This window comes from Gymnodraco acuticeps, unplaced genomic scaffold, assembly GCF_902827175.1.
Source record: "Gymnodraco acuticeps unplaced genomic scaffold, fGymAcu1.1, whole genome shotgun sequence".
In the NCBI taxonomy this organism is placed as follows: domain Eukaryota; kingdom Metazoa; phylum Chordata; class Actinopteri; order Perciformes; family Bathydraconidae; genus Gymnodraco; species Gymnodraco acuticeps.
In genome coordinates, this window is record NW_022990023.1 from 3,390,272 (window position 1) to 3,417,981 (window position 27,710).

Sequence of the window (27,710 nt, forward strand, 5' to 3'; positions counted from 1 at the left end):
AGTTTAAAAGGGTCAGTGATGTATCCCTCCCCATTTTCTATCTTTTATGTGGCTTAAGTCTGCATTCTGTACAATTTACACGGAGGGAAGCAGACGAATGGAAAGAAACAAGGCGTTGTGTTTTCCTCTCCGGCAGCAGGGGGCGCCCCTGACGCACAGAGGAGTCAGCACCACAACTTCACAGAAGACGAGTAGGTTCACCAGCAAAGAGCCAAGATGACAATTATGACAAATAAAACATTGTATAAAACAAAATCTCATGTAAAGTGATCCAGCGGTGACACTGAATGTTTTGAGGTGCCTCGTCATTGCAGGTGTTTCAGTGCAGGTTCATTTCTGGTCAAGCTAATCCCTCTGGGCTCAATATAACGCCGGTACATTATCACATTCCTTTATCCGTCATACCAGTATTCAGCAATGATCATTTTGACAACAACAGGCCTGCAAATCACTTATACAAATAAATTAAAGTTCACAGCTGCTGTGCTGCGACCACACAGACATCTGAGAGTGGTCATTATTACACGGTATGTTTCTTTGGAAAACATATTTACAGTTACTTCAGCTTCGGGTTTCAGCAAAGAAACGCCACACTGCCCTGGAGTAGTTTTCATATGAGGTTGACAGCCTGCAAGTCGTGTTTGTGCGAAGTAAGTAAGACTGCAAGCATACGGGACACAGTGCTGCTGTTCACTGTAAACCATAAGGAAAGAAAAGACAATTACTCATGAGATGATGCACGATTCGGCACTTTTTCAACTCAAGGTAGTGGAGTTTAAGTCCTTAACTGAATCATTTCATGTGGGAACTATGATCTTGACATAATAAAGAAGCTTTTTTCCCCTACCATTGTATGAGTGCTCGAGCAATTTTAGCTTTCAAGTTTATCCCCACACAATAATAAGACATTAACTTTGACTTGGAAAAGAGTCACACTCCATCCCGTTACTGTAGTACCGCATTCATCTTTCCCACTCTCGGATGAATGAAACATATATGTTGCCATGGTGAGGCCTGAATGATCCTTAGTGAAGCAGGAGTAATGGCTTTGACAATGGAGGAATGGAAAGAGGACCTTCGCAAAAACAGCTGAAGGCACTTATTTTCTGTGTCACAAAATGTCTCAGGGGTCTCTTCTCTCTCTGTTAATTTGTTATTACACAAGGACTCCACTTGTCGTTTATGTGCGGTCGGAAGTATTCTATTGGGAGGACGGCCCAGATGTTCGTGCTGCACACAAGCAAACAAAAATGGTCCCTGACCTCCCAAAGTAAACTGTGCAGCTCGACGAAAGAGCTCTTCTGTGGCAAAGTGACTGTTCAAACAGCGACTCTGCTACTCCCTCAGCACACTAAAGTGTAAATCGAAATACTGTGAGAAACAGACAGCTGACCTTCAGTATCGAGTAGGGATGTAACGATACCAAAAACTCACGGTACGATAATATCGCGATAAAAAGTCCACGGTACGATATTTATCGCGATATTGAAAAATAAAGAAAAAATATGTGAATTTTTTTTCTTTTTTCTATTAAATAATAAATCAGATTTGTTCAGCATTTTAGTAGGATAGTAGTATTTTAAAGTGTCAACAATATAATAATCAGACTCTGCAATAGAATAAATCAAGTTTCACTTTAGTTTTTCAAGTAACTCAACTCTAACTCACTCACTCAGCATCATCAAGGTTATCTTTTAGGAATATGAGCATGTCCACATTTCCAGGTAGAAGCTGGGATTTTTGGGCGTTTACAATATTCCCTGCTGTGGAAAAAACTCTCTTGCTTGGTACTGATGTTGCTGGGACAGAGAGATATGCTTTGGCCATGGGTGACAGCAGTGGGTCAAACTGTGCATTGTCTCTCCACCACTTCAAAAACAATACAGTTTTTGCCAAGAAGGTGTGGCTTATTGACAGGGCGAGATATAAATATACTGTTGGTACTTGTCAATGTCTCTAGGTATGTACATGTAGCCCTGTAAATACGATGTCCTTTTGTGTTATCTGTTGTTTTATGTTCATGTTGTAACCTACTTGCTGCCATGTTGGACAGGTCTCCCTTGAAAAAGAGATCGATGATCTCAATGGGACCATCTGGTTAAATAAAGGTTTTAAAAAATATATATACTCAAAAAAATTTTTTTTATTGAGACATTTATTTACCGTGATATCGCGATATTCAATATATCGTTACATCTCTAGTATCGAGACACATATTTTAGGGGTTCACAATCTAAGAGTGCAAGAAGCAGCATCATTTAATTCATACAACTTCTGTAGAGGGTGGGATTTCTGTGTGAAGATGTAAAGCGACGGCTGAACTGGATGAGAGAAGCCAGCAGGCCCGAGGGGTGATCTACAAAGCTGGTCATTAAATGACTCGCCGACAGCGTTTGCACCCCAAAACTGAGGCTGAGAGGAGATGAAGAAGGGAAAGAAGGGAGTTACAGTGGCTGTTTTCTGTAGGGAAAACGCAAAACACAAGTAAGGGAATCTAAAATGTGTCAGTATTTCACAAGATAAAAACCCATCTAAACCAGAGCTTACAATAAGAGATGCTTCTCCAGCTATCATCTCGAGGTTTAGCTTGACTCCAGCTGTGTTTGGTCCTGAGCTAGGGGATTGTGAGACAGCACTGCGATGACGATGAGGACAGACAGTACTGATGGCTTTTTTTTTCTACGACCTCAAAAAACACAAATATGGACAAGACAGCAACAAGGGCGTTGTATAAAACAAGTAAGACCGACGTGTATTATCTTGATTAAAAAAACATGAATATGGATTTGGCTCATTAAGTACCGTAGGGAGGGCCGGGGCGAGATAAACACACACCACCCCCCCCCCCCCCCCGAAGTCTCCGGCTTAGTTAGCTGTCCTCGTAGACGACATGGGGGTTAGTGTCTGATCGTTGCGGGGGATTGGCTCATAGTTTGTGGGCCGGAAAATGGCTCAGTAGTTACGGCACTCCACCCTGACTCCTGTGAAGGATATAGGACATCCCTTCCCACGTACAGCGCTCGTACCAGAATGTTAAGTAGTCTGAACTGGATCCCGTTAGGTGCCCCTGGGTGAAAAATAGTTCCTTAAGTAAGTCCGGGGTCACTTCACGTGGCCCCCGCTTCCCTCATTTCATCCTGACATGGCACGTCCCCTATGGCGAGGGAGATTGCGGATGAAAGCATTTATGGAGCCTTAGAAGGACACACAAACGCTGCCCATTTACATTCAAGGTGTGTGTTTACCCAAAGGGACACAGAAATACACATCTTTCTCCACCATTCCGGGCTGCACACGACCCCCGCCCCCCCCCCGCCTGGTTTTCCAGTGGTCTGACAGTTCATTGGGTAAGAGTCTGAGTGTGTGTGTGAGACGGAGGGCGGTGGTCATAGCGGCCGGGGGCGGTGCAGACCGTCGATGTCCGGGGTGAGTTGGGGGCTGTGGGTGGCCTTGGTGGGGGTCCAGTCCCCCAGAGAGGCCTGGGCTGCTTTACGGTGAGCTAGGCGGTGTGTTATGGAGAAGCCGGCGTTTCCTTCTAGCTGGGAGAGCACCACCAGCACCTGCCTGCAGGGGGGGGGCAGAGAGCGACAGGGGGGGGGATATTTAGCAGCTGAAAAGCCATTCTAGTTAAAGCGGATACAAATAAATATGGCATTTTTCTGTTGTGCAACCTGTAAAGAAGTGAAGTAAGGGACTGTATGCAAATGACATTGGTGAGGAGGGGAGGAATCATTTTCTAAATTACAAATCCATCCCGTCCAAAGCATACATAATCATTTATTCAGAACTTCTCCTGATAATGTAACTAAAACTATACACCCTTAAAGTAAGAATATATCTCAAAGTATCAATATTGATGAAAAACATGACAAATTGTGAAAGTACATCCACTCATTCAGGCCACAGGTCTGGTGATAAACTAGAAGCCATCCCGTATTCCAATAAATCAAAAATGATTATGCTTTAAATTAGATGTTTTTATGATGAAACCATTGTTTTTTTTGTTGGAAAACTGAAATAAACAATAATTTATGAATGGAATCCCTCCCTGCTAGAAATACAAACAATTCTGGCTCAAAATGATTGTGGCGTCCTTAAGTATGGCACTGATCTTGGAACTGTTTATCAGCTAGTCAGCAAAGTTAAAGCTAGGATTGGAGGAAGAAAAGTCGCTCAGTCAGCAATTTAGACTGTTGTTTTTCTGATTCAGTCTATTTTGAGTAAAAAAGGATGTAACATGCTGACAGGAAATGAGATTGAGGATCTTTATTCCACACTATCACAGTCTTCAGATATCTGAGTACACTCCAGTGAGAATCCTGAGTATAGTTACTTGGCTTCTAAATACTTTGGGCTATTAACTGAATGTATAAAAGTAAGTGAGTACAAAAATCCTGCTGTGACATTGCAGCATATAGTTTTTATTAAGTGAACTAATTATGTTCTGGATAGATGAAAGGAACTTACATTAAAAGACATGGGCCTCATGCATGGTGACTTTTTACAGTTTTCCATTAAGTGGGACATAACTTGGAGGTGATAAGGTCATAAATGTACATTAATGTGCTCTGTAATGTGTCTCTACTTCTGAAAAATGCATACAGGCGATGTCTAAAGAACCTTAATTCAGAAAAACCTAATGGTCCCCTGTGCTGCATTTCATAGGTTGGTAATAATTCGTATGTAATATAATCCATTTCTTTATTTCTAGATCTTCTTTTTAAAACATAACTACAAAGTCCTTCACAACATTACAATAAAAACATTTTAAAGAGCAAATAAAAACGAAGAACGCAATAAGCTATACAAGAAGAAATTAAGATAATAAAAAATAATTGATTGGGGATATTAGAGCGTGTGATATTTTTCTGGTCTTTAAATAATTTGCTTCAATGGGCAGAGAACAATGGGGACCGAAAGAAAACAAAGGCAGTAATAACTGCGCTGAGACCATCCTTAGGAAGATTATTAAGAAATACGGAGCGCTAATCCCTGAGATCACTGCTGTTTATAGAAATAGCTCTGCAAGTGTGTGTGTGTGTGTGTGTGTGTGTACTGATATAATTTCTTAAGTGGGTGGATGTTTGCTGCACCTGTACCAAATGTTCCCAAAGCGTTTAATCTCCTCACTTGCAATCTATTTGGGTTATTTCTATTCTTCCGAGGTGATATATAGCCTAATAAAAAATAACTTGTGTGTGTGCGTGTGCGTGTGCGTGTGCGTGTGCGTGTGTGTGTGTGTGTGTACCTGTGCAGAGGGGGCACGCTGTCGATGGTTTTGAGGCTGCCGCGCGTGGACACCACGTTGAAGCTATCAGTGCAGTCACAGGAGACGTGGAGGTAGTATTTGGGGTGGCGGTTCTCCACCACCACGATAAGCCCCGCCCACCCGTGGGTCAGGTAGTAGCACGTCATGCCCTCGCGGCCCTGAGAACACACGTGGAAACACAGAAATGTGAGCGAGAAATATGTTTTTGCGTAATACAAAATACCTCGTGGCTGCAGTGCATTCTGGTCTACTGAGGCGAGAAAAAGACGGCTGTAGTTCTGGTTGATTGACTCTTAAATGTCATAGGCTTTTTGGTAAGCTGATGGGTGAAATGTATTCTGTTGTAGGACTGCCACTAACTTGTAGGATTGCTGATTGTTTTCTCGATAAATTGATTTGATGATACTAGCAACAATCGGCAACTTGAACGTTTATAAAATGGTACAAATTATGATCATTATTTCCTAACTTTTACCCAGCTGCATCTGAACAGGTACAGGTACGAATCATGAAAGTGTCAAGCTTTTTAAAACACCATTCACACAAAAGCAACCCTCACTGAAAGCAATACGACTTTCATCTCTCAGCAGTGGCTGCCGATCTCTCTTTTGGGGCCTGTAATTGTTACTGAGTGCAGCTGAACTACTTTAGCTGCTATCCAATGAACAGATCAGTAATCCCACTCCACCTGATATCTGTCAGCAACACATGCTCATGCTCAAAATACTAATCTCTTGTTGCAAGACAGCTAGAATTACTTACCCGAAAAATAAATTTTTATTTTTAAAACACTACTGCTGGAGTAGTGGCTGCCATGCACTCCTGAGCGTTCGGCCCACATACTGTGTGCGCTGGATTCCCGGAGAGCTGCAGAGCTGAATGATTTAACAAAGATGATCTCAAGTGTGAGTGTGTATGTGAGCATGTGTGTGTGTGTGAGTGTGAGAGATAATGTGCATATACTTGCATGTGTAAAAGTAGTAAAGGATTCAGGACTTAGTTAAGGAAATCTGAAGTGATATCTCCAAGTGGTTTAGAGAGTTCTCCGGCTTCACAAGCATTATACTCTCACGGTGTGTGTGCATGTGCGTGTGTGTGTGTGAGTGTGTGTGTGTGTGAGACAGAGAGATGGGAGAAGGTGACAAGTTATTCTCTTGTTCTCTAGTGTGTTCATGAGTCTCACCTCATGTCTTTCGCCTTTATTCTCCGTGAGCAGGATGATGGCGTCAGCCAGCGTGGTGGCCATGGCCTCCACCTGCTCCACCATCACCTGTCTGGAGCTGTAGATGGCGAGGATGTAGCCGGGGAAGTCGTTGCTGGGCCGCCGTGCTGCTGCGCTGGTAGGACTGGAGACTGCAGGACAGAAATACACTTTTAAAAAGTACCTCCTACTGTATGGTAAACAGGGGTAAATGATTAGGCAACAACAAAGCCTTGCTTGTGTGTATCTGTAAACCTACTGGGTGTGGGTGGACCTCCCACTGGCGTCCCGCTGACGTTCATCTGCCAGTGGTTGAAGGCGCAGCAGACGACAGCGTACTCCCCCGGCTCCAGCATCACATCGCAGCCCACAAACTTCTTCACGGCTCGCTTGCTGTGGGCCAACAGGCGGCCCAGAGTCAGCTTGTTGCCGCTGCCGAAGGACGCACGGAACACCATGATGCACAGGTCCAGCAGGTGGCTGTCCGCTGTGTCCGAACGCCTGGAGAGAGAGAGGGAGAGGAAAGAAGATGGGAATTGAACGATAAACTTAGAAACAAATTAGATAAGATGTATTGACCCTCAGTCAAATACCATGGAATGTAAAGTAATATTGCTATTTTTATACAACGTCGCTTCATTGTGCAGCTCTAGCATGTAGCTGCAATAAGGTATAGAAATAATAAAGAGAGGACATTTTATAAAACAGACAGCGTCCCTTGAGTCAGTCACTCTGTGTTCCATGTCTGTGTTGCATAGGGAATAAAATACCTCTAATACAGCTACATTACAAAAACATGGTCATTCAATATAAATCTCTACAGCATTTACACAGAGCTTGGTTGACTGTAGAGGTTACATTTGAATGTAGTAATAATGTTGTAATTGAAGTTATTGATGAATAGGGAGAAATACCAAGGAATAATAGATGTTAACTGGTCGAGATAAGCACAGTTCACAGTATTCCTGTGGAGGTATCTGGAGCCTGTAACAAATTGCCTCTTTGTAAGAGATATTGCGAATTAATGGGATGTTTTTTGTTTGTTTTATTCACCTGCTTCCCTCCTGGAAGAGAGCAAACTCCAGCGCCGTCCTCTCCAGCACGGTGAGCGCTGTGACGGTGACCGGGCCACTGGCCTTGCTGGGGAAGCAGCCCTGCAGCCTCACTTCCTGCCAGTCAGAGTGGATCTTACAGATGTCCACTGAGTCAAAGTACCTGTGGGAGGAGACGGATGAGAGGATGCAGACTCCTTTAGTTTCATATATGTGGTATCACAAGAAAAGTGGTTCTTCCGAGACAGCAGCAATTTGACCCGCTGCTCTCTCCGTCTCATTTGCATGCATCACCAGGAGCTCTTTAACATTAGCATAGCCTCTGAGGCTGCTGCTGCTGAATAAACACCATTTACCTTTCTAACATGTCAGACCTCCTTCTTCAAAGACCGAGCCCCCGAGAGACGCTCCCTTCCTCACTGTTTTTCATTGTTTCATCACTTCCTAACCTCGCACCGACAACTGTCTTACATCTTACTTTTGAGAAGACGAGACAGGTAAAAAAGAGAGCCGCAAAGCAGCTTTGGAGTAGGCTTTGATTGCTGGAGATGAACACGTCTGCTGTTAACATCTTTTGGTTCATAGAATTCAGCTCGTTTTAAGGATATATATATATATTTGTGAAATCAGCATCTATTAGTCCAATAAGTGCCTGGATACAGTATTTGTTCAACAAGCTGGCTACTTTTTTATTTTTAGCAGGGATATGCTGTAGGCTTTTATCTAGCACAGAGCCAAGAGATTATTTCTCTGACAGAGTAAACAATAAACAGTCAGAAGACAGATGGGATTCGGGTCTTTTCGAGGCCACACACACATTTTTTAGGTTTGTTCAGGAGGCCGGCCACATTGATCTCTGTGGCCTCTTGTTTTTAAGGACACGAGGGACATGAGTAACAGCCCCGATACACAGGAATACCAGCCAGATTCACGCACCATTTATTTTCAGGTCAACCTACTAACCTGGTGGACTTTGTGACAACGTCTATTGATCAGATGCTTTGCAGACAGGAAGGGAAAACATTTTTCTAGGCAAGTGCTGTTAACAAGGTTAGCTTAGTTTTTGTGCAGGTAAATGGTCTTCAGTATAAGCAGTCACAGTAGAGGTACAAAATACAAAAGAATGAAACTGAAAATGAGTATAATATGCCCTCTTTAAACACTTAGTGAAAAATGTTTGTTGGCAGATCACACAGATTAGGTTATTTTTGGTGTAAATGAGTGCATTTAGGTTGTTTTTACTTACACTTATATTTTAGGAAGCTACAAGGCATCAACTCGCTCCCTTTTGTCTTTCAGATTACTTTCAATCAAGCTGTTAAAGGCAACAGTATTTACTAACCTCCAAAGGTCACTTGCCAAAGAAATGATTATGCATAATAAATAAAAACACACATTAGCAGAGCAAGAAAAAAAACCTGTCAAAACCTGTTGATGTGTGTTATTGAATGACAGCTAGTTTTGTCATATTAGATCAATCCTGAGAGTAATGACAAGTACAGGCCTCACAAATCCTGATCAACCAATGAAACCGAGAAATAAAAACAATTAAGAGAAAGCTGTCATTCAGTTTGGAGTCAATACCTGATAGTCAGCAAAATCCAGCAGGGCATGAAATTACTAAAACATCCATCACTTAAAGCACATTACGTGCGTCCATCATGGCACGATTAAGGGTCACTTTCGGAGTTATTTCACCTGTGTCCGGCTAACAGAAGCTTACATGAATAACACAAATAGTGAAGCGTTAGCAGCCACGGCAGCCATGTCTCAAATATATTAGAGAGCTGGTTTCTTTAAACAAACTCAAAGTGACTCTAAATGACCTTGAAGCAGGCCGCTGTGGCTGTAAATGCTTTGGCTAACTTGTATGACTGTGTGTTTTAAAATGGTCTGTATCTGTGCTGTTACCATTCTTGGGCTAGGTCTCTCTTGAAAAATAGATTTGTAATCTCAATGAGACCTATCCTGGTTAAATAAAGGTACAATAATAATAGAAAATATCTGTGCAAAATCAAAAATCAAAGGGACCAGAAGCAATAATATTATGCTAAAGTTACCCCCTTATTTGCTGCTAATACTCTGGTGCATACTAGGTGGAAGAAAGTCTACTGCGAGTGAATGAATGAATGAGTCTAAAAGAGTGAGTCACTTTCTGAGACGATACCCGTCTACAAACAAGGAGTTGTGGATTAAAGATTATGTGATGTCATTGTAATGTCATCTGTCCAAGTAGAAATAAGCGTACTATTTCCGAAACAAACCAAAACTAGTTTGAGGCAGATATGATATTCACAATTACCACAACAATGGAAATAAACTCTTTCTGTTAAAGGGGCCCTAATATGCTAATGTGTAGGTTCTTATTTGTATTGTTTGCCTCTACAGTGACATGTTAACACTCTTTAATGTAATGAATAAAGTGCTTTATCACGTACAATGTTTTGGAGCGCTCAAGTGTTACATAATTATGTCACTATGTCACGGAAGGAGTCCAATGGAGACGTTTCAGGCAGGGATTTTAGCCGTTGCAGACCATTTACATGCACACAAATCTATATAACACGCTACAGGAAAGGGAAAACCCCAAAAAGCATAATAGGGCCGTTTTTAAATTGATTACTTACTTTATAAAGTCGCTGTACTCCATCCAGAAGACCCCCTCACTGCTGCCGTGGGCCATCAGCTCGTGCCTCAGGTTCTGCGGCCACTCTGTCCACTCGTCCGACCAGTTTCCGTTCCACGAGAAGCGTCCCCACGGGTTACGCAGCCGCAACAACCTGAAGCCAAACAGTGACCGTTAGTGAGGGAAGAGAGGGGGATTCAGTTAGTGACAACATCTTCCAGTCAACGCTATATCTCCATCTCTGCGGACTCAAATTGCTCCTCTTATGTATCATTGCCTAGTTTTTAACAACCCATTTCATTTTACTGCCTTCTCCCTACCGAGAGAATCCTCGGAGGTTTAATGGGAAACCATACTGGAATCCCCCCCCTTTTTTTCTTAAATGCAGGTGAATCGCTTTTTCAAGCTGCTTTTCATCTCCTCTGGCACTTCGCAGGAGGACTCCCGACTCGTTTTAGATCAAGCGCCGTGGCACAATCTTCCACTCAGATTGCTTTATGCCAGTAAATTAAAGGGGTTGTGTGGGGGCTCTTGAGCAAATTACATTTGGGATTTACGGCAACCCCCTCCTCTCCCAGGTAGGACAGGAGAGAAAGCTTTGTGTAGACTCACAATGCTGATCAAAGTGATCACCATGAACTGCTGTGCACCTGCTCTCTGTTGGCATCAAGCCTCCGCCACATTAACATATGAATCATTCCAGAAGTGACCTAACAGAGTGTGCATCTGCTCAATCTATCCAAACCGAGGATACTGATTTCTAAATATGCTTTTTTTAATGAATAAACAACATCTGAGACATGGTTTCTTTCCTTGAATCAGACCCATGCCAGTCAATCGTACTGCGTGACTCATTGGTTTGGATGAAATCTACAACAGTAAGGAATGAGAGATGACAGGAAAAGATTACAGCCATGAAACAACTTAGATAAGGATCTTGCACTTATAAAGTTGCAACATGTTTTCCCACATTCTGCATTCCCATTTTAAACTTTTGTTTGTATGATATACCCAATGTCAGTTGCTGATTGTTGATTTTGAAAAAGGCCTAAAACATTATCCGACTGAAAGAGAAATGCATATGCCACTTTTGTACTATTTTGTCATTCTCTAAACTATTTAAAAAATAAACACAGGACCTTCAGATCTAATCATCAGGCCTCTAAACACTATAGTAATAATATAATAGACTTTCTTTGTGTAGCACCTTTCATGCACAAAGCAGCCCAAAGTGCTTTACAGAACAAGAAGAAAACACAACAACAATATTAAAATAAATACAGAACAAGATGAAACATCTACAGTGATCCTAATGAAATTCCATTGAATTAAAAGCTGACAAGAAATGAAAATAGGTTAAAATAAAACAATTACAAAAGTTTAAAAGCAAAAACAGAAAAAATACAGTAAAACATGGACAACGATACCAGTGAGAATTGAAAGTTAACCCAAATTAAAAGCCATATTAAAAATATTTTAATTTGAGTTTGCTGTTCTAAGATCCACGATAATGCCCATAAGTTCATGCTTACTTGAAATGCCTACTATATTTCAATGCAAAGATAAAACAGATGTACAGTACAGACAGAGATCAGATCGATTTAAAAAGAGAAACATCAAGTTATAAGAACTCATAGAAAGGTACTTAAACCCATTTAGTTCACAGTTCTTCGTACCTGTAACCCTGCACCTCTCGTACGTCCAGGATGGAGTACGCGTGTCGGGGCCGCAGACCATGAGATTCGTACACAACGTCGTCTACCTTCATGTTGCCTCCTCCACAAGACGCACCCATCAGAAACCTGGGAGGACATGGACGGCACTCGGTGTAAAATGTACATAATGTTGAAAAAACTAAAGCCAACTTAATGGTCAGAACAAACTGCTTGTTGCAGACGGTTACAAAAACAAATATCAGTTATACCTCATTTAATTTAGACAGCTGCTCCTTCTTTTCTGCAGCTTGTCTCTGTTTAGTAACGCATACTAATGTTGAACGCATTCAAGGTGGCTCCCCTTTGATATGTTGAATAAAACCACAAGTTTTCTGACAGATGGTCCTCCAATTTGGCCTCAGATCATTTGGGCTCTTTGGAGTCCTGCTTGTTGTCTCTTGTTGCTTTGAGCGCTCACATATCAAAGAGCTGATTGGCAGAGCTCTACCATTGCTGACATACAGGGAGCTGCTAATTGGCATTCAGCACCTTTGTGATTTTGTAACACCCTAGTGTTTGATGCTCTGATTGCATAATGTTTATCCTCTGGTTTTCCAATAAGATGTTTTACTTTTTAATATTTTGTACAGGAAAATACCAATCAATATTTGTATGCATTCTGTTATTTAAAGTGGACCTATCATGCTATATTTGAAACATATATTGTACGGCCATACCTATATAAAGTATATAAATATATATTTTTTTCAAAATACCAAAAAGATCCTGCATTTTAGCCGTGCCTCATTTCGCTCTATTTGCTCTTTCCAGCCCTGTTTTTGCAGGGGGCTGATTCTGTGAGCTGCAGCTGACCACGCCCCCTGCAGGAGAGGGGAGTTGGCAGTTACTTTGGCATAGAGCGCCACAGTGACGCGTCCTAAAACCCGGAAGTAAACTCCTTACAGTTCCTTCGACAAAAAAACAATGCAATCTCTCCATAGGATTTTGGAAAATAGCTGGAAATAAGGTCTGTGGTTGACACACATTTAAGAGACGGATCACGTTTTGTTTTTGTTATAGAGTCATTATTCATTTGTTTTAAAGCAGGAGGCGCAAACGCTTGCCTCGGGGAGGGAGAAAAAGAGCCACAGCGGAGAATAAACAGAAGGGCAACCATGGCAACCATGCAAGGGAAGTCTTCTTCGCTGCTTTTGTGGCAGACTACAGCGCCACTTACAGGCCTGGCATATGTACTACAGCGTCTCCAGCGCTTTCGAGCAGCAATGGCCGGCCGTGGCCCAACCTCTCATTCCCCTGATAGGTGGAGAATTGACCAATAGCCGTAGCGCCACCGTCCTGACGTCAGGACAGTGTTCAAATCTGGATCAGTCTGTATCAGATCCGTTGCAGCCCCTTTTTTAGAGATTTGGCTAAGGAGGAAAAGAGAGGGTTGTGTTTTCTGACACTTGGTGAGTTCCCTGGAACACCGGGGACACATATTCATGTATAAAAGACGTACAAAATGTTGCATGATAGGTCCCCTTTAACACACAGAAAGTTATAGTGGACATGGCCAGTGCTTTTCTTTTTCACTTTTAATGTTTGCTTGTTTTGTTGTTTTTATTGGATTATTGTCTCCTGATTGGTACATTTATCTGCACATTTTTGTCGTCAAACTCTTTTTGTTGTAGCTTTCTGCATTATAAATGTTAATATAAGATATCCATTTAGTTATTTATGCGTATTGCTAAGTGCCTTTCACACATAACACAACAATATGTTTTAATTCACAACTAACTGTGTATCTCTGTATTACCATAGCGATAGGGAGTTGTTTTTGCACTCCGTCTGCCTTCATAAGGACGCAGGTGTTTCAACAGCTCCATGTAAACCAGATGCACCACACACACTCACTTGAATCTTTATTTGAATGAGATATCTCTACCACACCTTCAAAATTAGCTTACAATTCTGTTTTTAAACTTTGGTTGTTGTTTATTTTTGTCTGTTGTATCAGCATGTGGCTTCTTATCCTCTAGTGTCACTTTTCTTATCTTTTTGTTATCCGTTTGTTTGTGCAAATAAAATCAAATAAAATCTAACATGAATTCCCCTACTTATTCATTATAAGTAGAGCAGCGGTTCCCAACCTGTGGGCCGCCAAATACATTTGCAAAACATTATGATTTGTGTGGAAACATTTCATCATTAAGATTTTTTTTATTTGAACCTCCTTTCTTTTCTCTTTCTTGATCCTCCTTAGCAACGGCCATTACAGTCTTTGATAGCGGTCTGTACTACTGGATTAACAACTTGTCACCTGTTCTGAATTGACCAATCAGAACTTTATTTGGCCTCCGTATTGTTTATGGTTGAATGTGGGCCGCAAACATTTTTTTGATTCTTAAGTGGGCCCCGAGTTGAAAAAGGTTGGGAACCGCTGAAGTAGAGGAATAAGTGGAGAAAAAACAGCCAGCAAGAACAATGTTCCTTTCTGCTCAAATCCCACCCCTCCTCCTCTTACCCTGCCTCCTTGGAGCTGAGCATCTTGGCCCAGATGAGGTCGGTGTCGATGGGCTCCTCCCGGGGGTTGGTGGAGCTGACCTGCAGCATCAGGGAGTCGCAGGGGGCCCCCGTCAGCGTGGCCAGGCCCTCGATGGCGCGCCCCGCCTGCAGGGCAAAGTAGGAGCCATGGAGTTTGGCCAGGGCCTTCTCTATCAGCGCCACCCATAGCTGCTTCCTCTGAGCCTGCATGATGGGAAAGAGGAAGAGGAAACATTTAGTAAAGTCTGAGTGTAGCTCACTGTATCAGGATGTTGTTTTAAGGTGTTAATTTGAACCTGTTTGTAGAGTTTAAAGGTTGAAAGGGTTTATGCTTTATCATATTGTTTCTTATCTTTTCATCACTGTGCTTATTACTGCTGCCTTATCATTGTATTCTGCCATGAGTGCATTCTTAGTCATCATTGTAAAGGAATTCACTTAGACTATTATCTCTTTTTCTTCTTATCCACATTATGTAGATCTGATATTATACAGTCTGTGTCGGCAGCATGTGTACGCCTGGTTATGTTTCTCTGTGTTTTATTTATTTCATAACGCCACACTTAAATTTGTCTGGTAATTAATTAGACCTCCATGTACAATCCTCCTCTGTGGGGTCCTTTGAGACACACTTTTAATGAAACGCTGGATCATGAACAAGCTTGAACTTATTTTAAGAAGTTAATATTACACTGATGTTAGGCTGCAACCCCATCAACAAACACAAAGCAACTAACAGTGGTCCTGCTTACTGATAAATTAGAGTATTTATGTCTAATATATAGTGTTTTATAATACTGCTGACAGTAACGACCCAGATTTGGGTGTCTTTAGCTACAAGAATTACAAATACAAAAAGACTTCTGTTTTAACTCCACATAACCCAGATATTATTTTCTCATTTCCAAACGTATAGTCTTCAACCGACACCGACTCAAGTGACCGCACTTATTGCAGTTTATTCGTCTGTGCAGCTCCCTCTGGAGCCACGAGAAGCTATATCAACATAACTCTCATATGCAGTAGTACACCCCAACACTTGTAGACACTCTTTGATGTGGGGAGTTCCCCTTTAAGGGTCACAAAGTGGTGCGAGCGATAAAAAAGGAATGTCAGAGGGTATATAGAGTGTACATAGTGTGCATGTGTCAGCATTTGGGCCTCTGTAAGTATCTGCTATCTATCTTCTCTAACCTCTCTGACCTGAAAGAGGACACACATTATAAGAGTGGAATGTTTCTTTCCTATCCAGCCATTCTGTATTGTTCGTGCAACCTTTGACACAAATAGTGTATCTTGTCCACTGAATATCAATGAATATCTATTTTCTCATCCATCACTTCTCCCTCCTTAAATTACTTCCACCTTCCCTATCTTTTTTCCTGACCTGGGAGAATAGGAGGTATCCGTAGTCGTCGCAGGGCAGCATGTCGTCCACCAGCACCGTCGTCCACGTGCCGTCTTTACACAACCGGACCTGGTAGGCCCCCTCCTGGCAGATAGTCCTGGTGATCATCACTCTCTCCACCAGCTCGGGACGCTCCGCCAGCACCGCCAGCGCGCTCAGGAACCTGGAGAGGGATAAAGATCAGTGATTCGGAAAATGAAACGTCGGATCGGGGAAGGACAGCGGCGAAACAAATGGAGATAAGAGAGAAATGATCAGCTGATTGTGACGGACAGGTGGATGGATGAATGGACGCCAGCTTAGTCAGAAAAGACAAGCAGTGATAGGGAATGTCGACTGCAATCAGAACAAAAACACACAGACTGACAATCAGCTGTAAATGTGGACTAAAACATCACTTTACAAAAACATACCTCAACCTCAATCATTTTTTTAACATGATTTGCCCTTATTGAAAATCAATCAGGTGTTATGAGTCAAGCTTCTATGCCTTCTGGTTGCCTCCCCATTACTGTTCATTCAGCCTGCAGCAAAGACAAACCAGCTCGCCTCCCCTAATTAGCTTGCAAGAGAATTTAGTTAATCAAAAATCCGGATACATCAGAAAAATGCTAATTCCTCACACAAGAGAAAGGAGGCTGGGGACGCGAGGATCCGACTTGAAAGGAATAGATTTTAAAGTGAGCATAAGTTCATCTGAAAGTGTGGAGAGAGATCATACAAAGCTGATGAAATGCCAACAAACGGTTGAGGTTTGGGGACCACGATCGAAAAGTATTTATCTTTGTACGCTGATGACTCACCACTGACTGATTTCAAGTATACTGACACGCTACATTAAAGGGGCCCTATTATGCTAATGTTCTGGTTTCATAACTGTTTTTCCTGTGTCATGTTTACATGCTTTAATATCAAAAAGTGTTTCTCATACTGTGCTGCAGCACCACTTTTCACCCTCTGTCTGAGACCAGAGACCAGTCTGCTTTTTGATTGGTCAACCACTTAGAGATGTCCCGCCCCATAGCCTATTATTTACAATGGGTTGGAGCACTTGCCCATAAAAGTGCAAGCTTTACATAGTGATGTCATTGAACTGGAGTTACAGATGAAAGCAATAATATCCCTTTGAGTCCAGTCAATGTGTGTCAGTGCAGCAGACTGAAACTCTTTGTGTGGGTTTGGAAATGTGTATTAATAAAGCTATACAATGCCATCTGTTAAAGTGGCAGCCGAGTGAGCCAGATCAGCCCATTTAGCCGCTGATGAAAAACCAATCATCTGCAACAAAAAAAAAAGAAATCAAGGGAAAATCCAATTAGCCGTGTCATAATGTGACTCTAATGTCAGCTTGTACTCAAGGACAAGGTTGGACTGGCACTACTTTCCTCTGCATTCATTGGCTGGCTGAAGGGGGGCGGGGTTATTTGCTAGTTTATTAGGACAATGTTAGTGTGTATGAGAGAGAGAAGTATCTGGGTTACATCCTGTCGCGAGTAAGAGGATTTAGCTCTGGGGATATTTTTTGATAAGCCGTGTTTGCAGGAGATGTGGGGCGAGTAGTCCTATTGGCACAACTTTTTGAAGGTTCTTTGTTATGTGAAGAGGAAGATGGCAGGAGGGTAACACACATATATACACACAGATGAAAGGACACGCGGAACAAGGGCAGGGAGTAAAAATGTCCAGACTCTCATTCCTGTGACTAATCCTCCTGTCAGGTGTATCTGTACATCTGTCCACCGACTGTACGCCCTGCTTCCTCTTTTATTTAATGCCCGCCATCTTTCATTTTCCTGCCTCACAATTTTTCCCTATCTCTCTTTTGACTTGCCGTTTCACTGCCTCTCAGTCACTGTCTCCATCTCTCAATGCTAGCTTCAGGCTGTAGTGTTCGTCTAAAGCTGACCTTTCAAAAGGACTCAATGGAAACGTCATGTTGTTCTTTTGGGATATTTGGTTATTCCTAGGTTCAAAGCATTAATAATTTCCCAGTTTTTAAAAATTATTATTATGCAAATGTGTCTGGATTCTTTCAGGTTATCTTCCTCAAAGTGTCCCGTGCGGTTCTGACAGCTCACCAGCAGTTTCCCAGCAGGCCTTGCAGGATGTCAGAGGGCCGTGGCGTGCGGAAGACGGACCACTTGACGCCTCGATCTTTGAAGTTGCTGCAGTTGATCTCGTGGGGGCGGAGCCACTTTTTGATTCGCTGCTGGACGCTGTCGCCCTCGGGGAAGCCCACGGAGCGAGGACCGGGGGGGAAACTGTCGTCCACAAAGTTCACCGAGTTCTGAGCCAAACAGAGGGAGACAGCGGAGGAACAATTAGAGGGGAACAAAAGGATGAGATGACTGAACCAGTTAAAATAAATGTCACCACCATTTTATTAAGATCTTTATTAAGAGGAATCATCTTATATTACGTGTGATTTGTACATTTTTAAGAGAGATTAAAGGTTAACAGAAATAAAATGCATGTGCAGTCAAGGCAGAAACCTACTGTAGGCTTATTAAAAGATATTATAAAAAAATATGTAAAAAAAGCAGCACAAAAATATGAAATTATTCATTTCTGCATTCTTGAAATAAATATGGACATGGTTCATCAAATATATGTATCTACATGTTTTTTTTTTAGTTAGACTCATTAGATTATTAAATACCAAATGTTTTTGACAGTACTACGAAAGTACTTTTCATTTCATATACATATAAAGACTCGTATTGCATAATCCACGGCATTTTAAAGAGTAATGTCCTAAAAGTGTACAATACATTTTTAGGTAAAGGTTATTCATTTGTGTAGTTCTATAAAATGTTTTGAAACTTTTTAAAGCTTCCTGTTAAGTCTGTCCTCTGTATTAATCATCATGCCCAAATGAGCAGATGAGATCACTTCAAATGCATAATGCAAGCCTGAAGGACACTTGGAGCTCTACCGTTAATCTCTTCCCTGCATTTCTAATACCACATATTCTGCAGGTGGATAATGATTAATACAGGACACTTCATGAGGCGTAGATTCTGGGTAGAACTCCACAGTTAGTGGTGTGGCAGCAGGAATGACTGGCCCGCTGTTGGTGTGGCATCACACATCTGCACAGCAGGACACCCGATGTGGCGCCGTGTAGCAGGCAGGATACAGGACACATATGCTAATCACTTCTGAAACATTTCAAACGCTTCAGCTTCTGACACATTCTCTGCAGAGCACTGAGCATTCATAATGGCTTTAACAATGTAGCTGCCTTTGTACTGTACACAGGACCTGAACTAAACAGCTAGACACCCAATCTGACACACTATCTGCCTATCTTAAACTCCTGTACACACACCGGAGAGGGCCAACAGCCGCGCATGCAGAACCTATCCTCTTTCCTGCTTGTGGTGTCAGGAGTGGACCCGGCGGGGGACGGGGGGTGTAATGTGGGCGCCCGACGGGTGGCTCGCGCTGAGGCCAATTGATTCCTCGCCATACCCACAATCCAATTCTGTAGTCTCGAAGCAACATTAGCAACCAGACAGAATTGCTTTCAGCACTCCGGCCATCCGAGGTCTCCATGGAGCTTACAGATTCTGCAGCTTATGTGTGACCCTTGTGCCAGCTCTCACTGTGTGGGCTCAGGGCCGTGTGGATTTACCACAGGGGTGGAGGGAAAAAGCTTTGGCCTCTGAACTTCAAACTTTAATGCAAGATAAGATACTTTTAATGTCCAAGCAGGGACATTTATGTAACTCAGAGCAGTCTGTACAGAACATGAAGATGACTAAAGTGCTCCAAACAAGCACAGAAATACATATGCTGCATATTTATCAAACGTATTGCACAAACATCGTCATTTCAGATGCTCGGAAGATCAATCCTGTTTGGCTCTAATGGATGTTAGCTATAATAACAATAACAAGGTTGAACTCACCTCTCATATCGTCAAGCGGGTTATTCTGAGTCATTTAAAAAGACAGGATAACCAGCATTTTGTCCATAAGGGCTACACTGTGCTAAACATGCTCATATTAGCCTTCTCACATCTGGGGCGCTCAGGGTGTTTTATGGGCCAAATGGTTTTTTAAATATTTCTTTACAAGAAATGTTGAACCCATTTAATCTTATGAGTCACAGGGACAAGCAACTCCATTAGGAATCTTAAGAATCCTTGAGCTAATACAAGCTAAATGCATGCATTATCATAAGCAGTGTGGTATGCATGTATGTAATAACATAAGTGCCAAAGTGTGACTGACGTGCACACACACAGAGAAGCATTTATGCTACCGTTCGGGTTGCGGTGTTGTGATACGGCCAGCGTAAGTCTAGCTGTCTGTCGTCCTGCTGCTGTCTCTGATTCTATCGCTGGGCACATGCCAACGAGACGCAATGAGCCAATTCAGAGCTACGAAAACCCGCTGCTGCCCTCCCGCATTCTCCCAGACTACACATGACTGGCAAGATTTAAGAAGGGATTTTCTTTTTTAAAGTAAGCTAGAGATCTACATGTTGCAGACAACCTAGTGATCCATGAATATGTGGTGACAAGGAGCTGTAGAGCTGGATTTCAAAGCGCCATACAATAAACCCAAAATAAGCATCTCAAATCAACCTGGAATGTACAATACTATCAGTCGCTATGAGATATGACAATTGTTTGCAGAAGATAAACACTAGATACAATCTTATGTAGGGTGCAGGATTTGTAAAAAAACAAAAAGCAAATATTTTTGAATGATATGGCGCTTTGATGTAGGAGGAATTGATCATTTTGGCACAAAGGCATAATATTTGACCATACAATGTGTAGTGCTGAATCTGCAGAATACTAGTGGTACTGTAGGCCTCTGCATCTCAACACTTCTTCATTGAAACTGACATTTTAACAAATATGTAGCCCTTAACAAATGTCATCCTTGCGATTTGAATACTGCTCTAGTCCATATCAATAGAATTGTAATTAATTGTGCAGCCTTACAATCTAAAATGCAAAACCCAATATTACATATTTTGTGTTGCAACAATTCAAAGCAACAACTAGTGTCAAAAGGAAAACAAACAAAAGTCAGCCTGTTGCCATGAAGCATATTTGTGTTGCTCCCCCAGAGGGTGACATGGAAAAGGGAACAGAGGAACCCGCTCCAGCCATGCTGGGCTTTACAGTTCACTAGCGGCGCTGATGGCCGTTAGCAGCGTTTACTCGTCTGGCATAGTGAGTAAGCGGACACGCTCTGGGGCGTTGGCGTCAGGCACACACACCTCTCGCTCTCAAAACCAATCAAGGAGAGTAGAAAGGCAAGGAGGCAGGGGGAAAAGGACCAAAGAAAGACTCGTATGTCTTGCTCTAGTTTTGGTCTTTATTGATTGCTGCAATCTGAACAAACTCTTGGGAAGGTTTCATCAGCAAAACCATGTGCTATAACCCAAAGAGAAAAGGATCAGACACTGACACCTTCACTGTTTTTCTGTGTGCTCAGACTCCCCGCATGCTTTTGTAACACATCAATCATTATTACATGTTAACCACTGGTGTTTTGGTGCTTGCCAAGTGTTAATGCCTTTGACAGTGACGAATTAGAAAGAGTAGCTCTGCTTGTTTACCAACTGCTCCGGTTCATCTCTCTGACCCCTCAAACTGAGCTGCAGCACTTGATGCTGTCAGTGATTACACTCACTATAGGGAAGCAGCTGATTTCTGCTCCTCTCCAGCTCGGCTTCTAAAAATAGGCCAGCCCCTGTTTGCACCTGTACGTACACACACACACACACACACACACACACACACACACACACACACACACACACACACACACACACACACACACACACACACACACACACACACACACACACACACACACACACACACACACACACACACACACACACACACACCACACACACACACACACACACAACACACACACACACACACACACACACACACACACACACACACACACACACACAACACACACACACAACACACACACACACACACACACACACACACACACACACACACACACACACACACACACACACACACACACACACACACACACACAGGAGAGGGGATTGACGGTGGAGAGGATGGCAAACGGAGATCATTTCATTTTTTTAAGATATAAGCAAAAGGAGGGAGAAAAAGAAACAGGGTGAGCATGCAGGATATATTTGATGGAGGGAGACGGGATAAAAAGTCGATGAAGATGGGAGAGCGCTTTGAAGAGTGCACAGCTAGAGCCTCAAATATTTGCCGGAGAAACGGAAAGATGATAAAAAAGAAATACCGGCTTAACTGTTGCTTCCTAAATTAGGAAAAGAGGATGGGAAGGTGGGGATGAGGGATCTCTGATATCCTTCCTACTGAGCCAACTCCCCTCCCACGCTCGCAGAGATGAGCCCTGTGACTTTCAAAGAAGCCATTAATAATGCACAGTAGAGCACACTCCATGCTATTGTAAACATGGCATGATGGGTGCTCTGCAGGTGTAATGAATGGGCACAAATAAGACAACCAAGTTCATTTAGGGAATAATAGCCTGCCTGGAAAATGACCTGAAGCTGAGCCGTTCAAGATTCTCCAATGCCAGGTTTCAAATGAGTCCAATCACATTTGTCTCATTAATATTTATCTTAACACATGCTCTCAAATTAACCCATTTTACAACCATGAGCAGCATATCTATTCCAACATGCAGTTTACAGTTAAGTTGAGCTGGAAGTGGTGTTATTCATTTATTCATTCAAATGTCTTTTCTCAGCAGCCTTAGGTCTTTTAGGGCAAGTAGAAAAATCCTTCTTTAGTTTGTTATACCGTGACTATGAGTGTTCAACAGCACTGAAATACTATAAGAGTTTGTGACACGCTTTAAAGACAAAACTGCTCCACTAAATGCAAACCTGCTTAGGTCAACCCTTTGGGAATTATGAATCATCCTACCATAATAACATATTGAGGCTGTCCATCAACATTGTCCCTAACCCTTACCACAGTAAACATGAAGAGAGAATATGGTGCCATCGAATCGGAGAGACGGGCTCCCACGAATGAATACCGTTAGACTAAAGCACTCTATGGTGGATTTGTGGATCATAAACTAAAAAGAGAATCACAGATTAAATGAAGGGTAAATGGATCTTAAACATATAGTCTACAATGATGTTATAATGAATGTGATCGGTCATTAAACTATTATCTTATTAAAGGAAGTGACATGGAAACGTTTCCACATCCTAATATGGTAGCAGAAGAAGACTCTCTCTCCAAACAGCGGAACACTCTGAATCCGACCAATCAGGGCTCATGAATGAACAATTCCTCTGAAAGTCCTCTTGATCTTTGAACATTAAATGTCAAGGTGCTAAATGAAGTAAATAATGCATAATTATTCAAGATTTTTAAGAAGCCCGTAATTACAAAAACATGATTATATTTTCTCCCCAGTAAATAATTAACTTCCTAACATCTGACATTTACGCTGCTTAATGAAAATGTTCTGTCTAACTATGGTGTGTAGTGATGGAAAGGAAGGAATAGGCTGTTTAACTAGATCCGTAGTTGATCCTTTAATTACTTGGCAAAATGGATGCACTTCGGTTAAAAGGGAAAGTAAATACTGGATAATAAAAATCGTCTTTTAGAGAAAAATGTCTTATTATACAGTAAGATTCCTCGCATAAAGTGATGTAACATCTTCCTAGATACAATAGCAACTCTCACATTTAAATCAGACCAGGCTAAAAAGACTTCTGATACAGAAGTGACTTTCCTAAAACAGACATTTGAGGTTTTTAAATCAGACTTTGGTAAAGTGATCTGTGCTCTATTATTACATGACATGTTACTTGTTAGACGCTTTTATCCAAAGCGACTGTGGGCAATCCCCACAGGAGCAATTTGAGGTGAAGTGTCTTGCCCAGGGACACAACGACATGCTGACTGCAGTGGGATTCGAACTTGATTCCAAGTCTAGCACACTATCCACTGAGCCACAGCCTCCTCTATGATCTCCTCTGTGTCTGCAGCTCATTGAAGTGGCCAAGATATAGCCGCCGGCCGTTTAAAACTCCGCTAACGAAGCAAGTGCAAACAGAAGCAATGACAAAGCCTATTAGCATTTCTCTGAAATGAGAGAGATTGAGGGAACAATGCCAGAGACAAAACAAAAAGAGGATTTACAATGAGGGAACTGTGCTCCTCTGAATCGGCAATGTGCACCCTGTGACGCATTGCACATCCAAAAGAGCAGACTTTATCATAAAAGCAGAGGAAAACTTAGCATAATGTAAAGATAAGAAGGAACACGTGATGATAAAAGACCCTGCCTGACGATAAAAACGTGATACTTGGAGACTTGTTTATCCTTTAAAGATAAATCAATACTTGTCATAAACATGGACGGCCCAAAGCCATTTTACTTCACTAATGACACACAAAGACAGTTGTTGATGTGTTCTTGTGTTTTCCAGCAACAATTCATTTGTCTCTTACCTCTCTGCAGAAGCTGACTATGTTCTCCAAAAGCTCCTTGGCCTCGCCTTCATCATTTCGCCGCCGGGCGTCCACATGCATGCTCTCCCTCCTCTTCAGGGGCTTCACCACCTTACGGAGGGTGAGGTACTGCTGCGGTGTGTGGCACGCTGCACAGTTCTTGGACTTGAGGTCGTTGAGCAAGGTGCATGCTGGGCAGCTCCACTGTCCCACCTTCTCCTGGAGGCTCGATGAGATGATGGAGGAGGAGCTGGAAGAAGCGATAGCAGAGGAGGAGGAGGAGGAGGAGGAGGAAGGGTAGCCCCGGGCCTGTTTCCGTGCTTTATGACCCGAGGAGGAGGAAGGTGTGCAGGAGCATGACGCGGCGCCGCAGTGTGTGCAGCAGCGAGGCAGGGGCTGCTCCTGAAAGCCGTGCAGCTTGGAGGAACCGCATGCCGAGCACTTGGGGGCCCCTGTGGGGTTGCGCAGCGTGCACTTGGAGCAGGCCCAGGTGCTGAAGTCCGGGCTGGAGGGGCTGGCGGGGGTAAACCGTACCGACTCACAGCCCACCAGGTCAATGAGGTCAGCCCCAGCTCTGGAGGAGCGGCAGGTGTCGCACTTCGACGAGCTACCTGGGTTGGCCAGGGCACAGCTAGGGCACTTCCAGCTGGGGGCCCCTGAGGAAGCAACAGGGAGATGGGGGTTCAGCGGGTGGTCTTCTTCCTCCAAGATACTGAGGCGTTTGCTGGGGTACGAAGGTTCCTGGGGTTGTGCGTGTTTGGGCTTGGCCGGCCGCTGTGGGCCTGGCTGAGGGGGCACACCGGCTGCTGAAGGGGAGGTGGGGCTGGGGGTGTTGGGGCCCGGGTTTGTAGGGCGCCCTGGGGGGGGCACCTCTCTCCTGCTGCGGGGCACAGGGTTGTTATGGAGGGAGGAGGAGAAGGACGTAAAAGGGGAGGTGAGGGGCTGCGAGAGGACGTTCGGAGGTTCTTGAGGGTCACAGGGGGGGGCCGGGGGTGAGTCGTCCGTTAGGTCTATAAGTAGCGGGGCAGCCCCTGCTATGTGGACGGGAAACCCCAGTACAGGTGTGCGCACCTCAGGCACCACTAGCGACTCAGGGGGGATTTTAGGTAAAGACAGTTTCCTGGGGCCGCCACAGGCTGAGCATGACAGAGCCACGGGGGTGTTGTGGAGCGTGCAGCGAGGGCAAGCCCACCCGGAGTGATGCCCCTCCAGGACACACACCTCTCCGTTGCTCTCGGATCGGCGCAGCACTTCCTCTTTAGCCGGATGCTGTCCATGGGGCTCGAGGAGAACCATTGGGGTGATGATAGGTGTTGGAGGTTCGGTGGGAGCAGGTGGGAGGCCGTTGGCTGTGGCAGCTATGGTGGTGGTAGGGGGGGTAGGGGTGGTAGGGGAGGGTCCGAAGCCACACACGGTGCAGGCTCCGGACCCCTGGGAGTTGTTGAGCGTACAGCGGGGGCAGGCCCAGCGGTGCTCCTCGGTGCTGCTCAGACGCAGGATCTGGTTCAGGTCGGGTTTCTGGCGCGGCGCCTCACAGATGGAGCAGCGAGGGGCGGCGCCGGCATTTAAGAAGGTGCAGCGTCCACATGACCACTCGCTGCCTCGCACCGCCGCTGCCATGGAGCCAGGGGAGTGAGAGTGGCTGGAAAAGAGAAAAAACAATGAGTCAAAGCAAATTCAACAACCAAATGAGTCAGGAGTACATTCTGCCAACTAGAACCGCTTAGCAATACATGCATAATAAGCAGCTCAATGATTTGAACCGTTTCAGTCAGTTGGAGCAATGGTAAAGTGTTGGTTGAGCTAAATAGGAGGGAAAGAAAAAGACAGACAAAAAGGAGTGAGAGATAGAGATTTTTTAGAAAGCCAGAGAGTGAATACTTGCTTCCAGTCAACTAAGGTGATTATCTAAAAGGCAAGAGAGGAAAGAGAAAATATCTGCGAGTGCAAGAGGAGGAGAGACAGGCAGAATTAGAGAAGAAAAATAGAGTGTGAGAGGGAAAGATTAGCCAGTGCAGGGGGAAAATCAAATCTCCCTCCTGGGGGCTGTGAGGGCAGTAAATCCATACACAATGGCCACATGATTAGAGCCAGGGAGACGGCACATATATATAGAGAGGAGGAGCCAGAGGAGAGGAGGCTGCAAAGAAAGCAATCCTTCAGTCCTCTTGACTGACACTTATTCGAATGGAAAAAACACATGGGATCTCCTCCACTTCGTATTAGCCCTGCTCTCCCCTCTGACTCGTAGAATGCTAATGCAGGGTAGAGGGGGGCAAATTAAGGTCATGTCAATCCAATGCCCAAATGAATTTCCTAATGAATTTTGACTCGATTAATTCAGGCAGGCATATTTTAGCATTAAATCTCTTTTAATTGTGGATTTGAGGCAATTTAAAAACAACCATAAACATCTTTAACAGGGCTTCAGTGGTGTAAACAGTGCAGAGGGAAATGCGAGCAGAGGGGAACAAATCCATTTTAGACCGTTTTCAGAAGCATAGAGAGCAATGCATCTATCTAGTCAGCTACTCGCTTGATTTCAACACAGAGTAACCTAAAGCAATCTGTTATGGCGGATTGACTTGTACATACAGTTCGTTCTGTGGGCTTGCAGTCCAGTCAATCAGAGGTATTGATAGTGGATATATTAGGGCCTTTGGGAGGGGAAGCAGCACAGTTGGATATCTCCAGAGAGTAGGGGGGGAGTGGAAAGCGACGCCCCCGAGGGATGGACGAGGTTGCTGTCTGGACAAGCCCATAAATGTCACTGTCACTCAAGCTGCTCATGTGTGAACAGCGACAGAGAGATGGTAATGTGGAAATTGCAGGGTAGCGGTGGGTTAGATGCAAAGAGCCTGAACAGTGCAGTGCTCTTCACATTGATCTCTAAAGCAGAGGTGTTGCCCACAACATGACCCGTGTGCTTTCAGTGAGGCTCTTTTGGGGAATATTGCTTTTTTCTGCAAGAGAATCAGAAATATTTTATTTATCCCCTTGGGAAATTGGATTTTGTGACAGTTGCTCCATTTTAGAAAAATATTAAATAAAACAAAGTAAATTATGTTTAAACTAAATTGACAGGAATTTATATTAAATTATAATAAGTTAAAGTGTTCTAAAATATATAATTAAATGTTTTAACAATTGCTCCATTTGAGAATAAAATGCAATAAGATTAAATTAAATAATTCAAAAATGTAATTATATTAAAACAAAATATGTATTCAAACATAAAGAAGAGAAAAATGTGCAAATTGTATCAAAAATAAATCAAAAATAAATGTTGTAATTGTTGATTGTAAAAATATATGATTCTAAATTAACATCAAATTATAATAAATGTAAATATGTATTCAAACATGGAGAAGTTAAAGTAAAAATGTGCAGATTGTATCACAATATACATCATTCTATTTTGTAACTGTTGCTGCATTTTAAAATAAAAATGAAATCAGATAACTTTAGGTCAAACA

The 27,710-nt window shown here is 43.1% G+C and overlaps 1 protein-coding gene across 2 annotated transcripts in view; it reads right to left on the bottom strand.

The window, feature by feature from the left end:
• Positions 1-1,941: 1,941 nt before the first annotated feature.
• capn15 (calpain 15) overlaps positions 1,942-27,710 on the bottom strand; it is a 39,937-nt gene continuing 14,168 nt past the window's right edge. Inside the window, exons 2-12 of one of the 2 annotated variants that reach the window (XM_034214721.1) lie at positions 24,235-25,876; positions 17,834-18,042; positions 15,735-15,918; positions 14,328-14,551; positions 11,825-11,950; positions 10,150-10,302; positions 7,524-7,685; positions 6,730-6,971; positions 6,453-6,622; positions 5,249-5,427; positions 1,942-3,564 (exon numbers count right to left, since the gene is read on the bottom strand). In XM_034214721.1, the coding sequence (XP_034070612.1) occupies positions 3,387-3,564; positions 5,249-5,427; positions 6,453-6,622; positions 6,730-6,971; positions 7,524-7,685; positions 10,150-10,302; positions 11,825-11,950; positions 14,328-14,551; positions 15,735-15,918; positions 17,834-18,042; positions 24,235-25,876 (3,469 nt within the window). In that variant the 3' untranslated portion in view covers positions 1,942-3,386. The remainder of the gene's footprint in view (positions 3,565-5,248; positions 5,428-6,452; positions 6,623-6,729; positions 6,972-7,523; positions 7,686-10,149; positions 10,303-11,824; positions 11,951-14,327; positions 14,552-15,734; positions 15,919-17,833; positions 18,043-24,234; positions 25,877-27,710) is intronic. The other variant, XM_034214722.1, reaches the window with a different exon arrangement.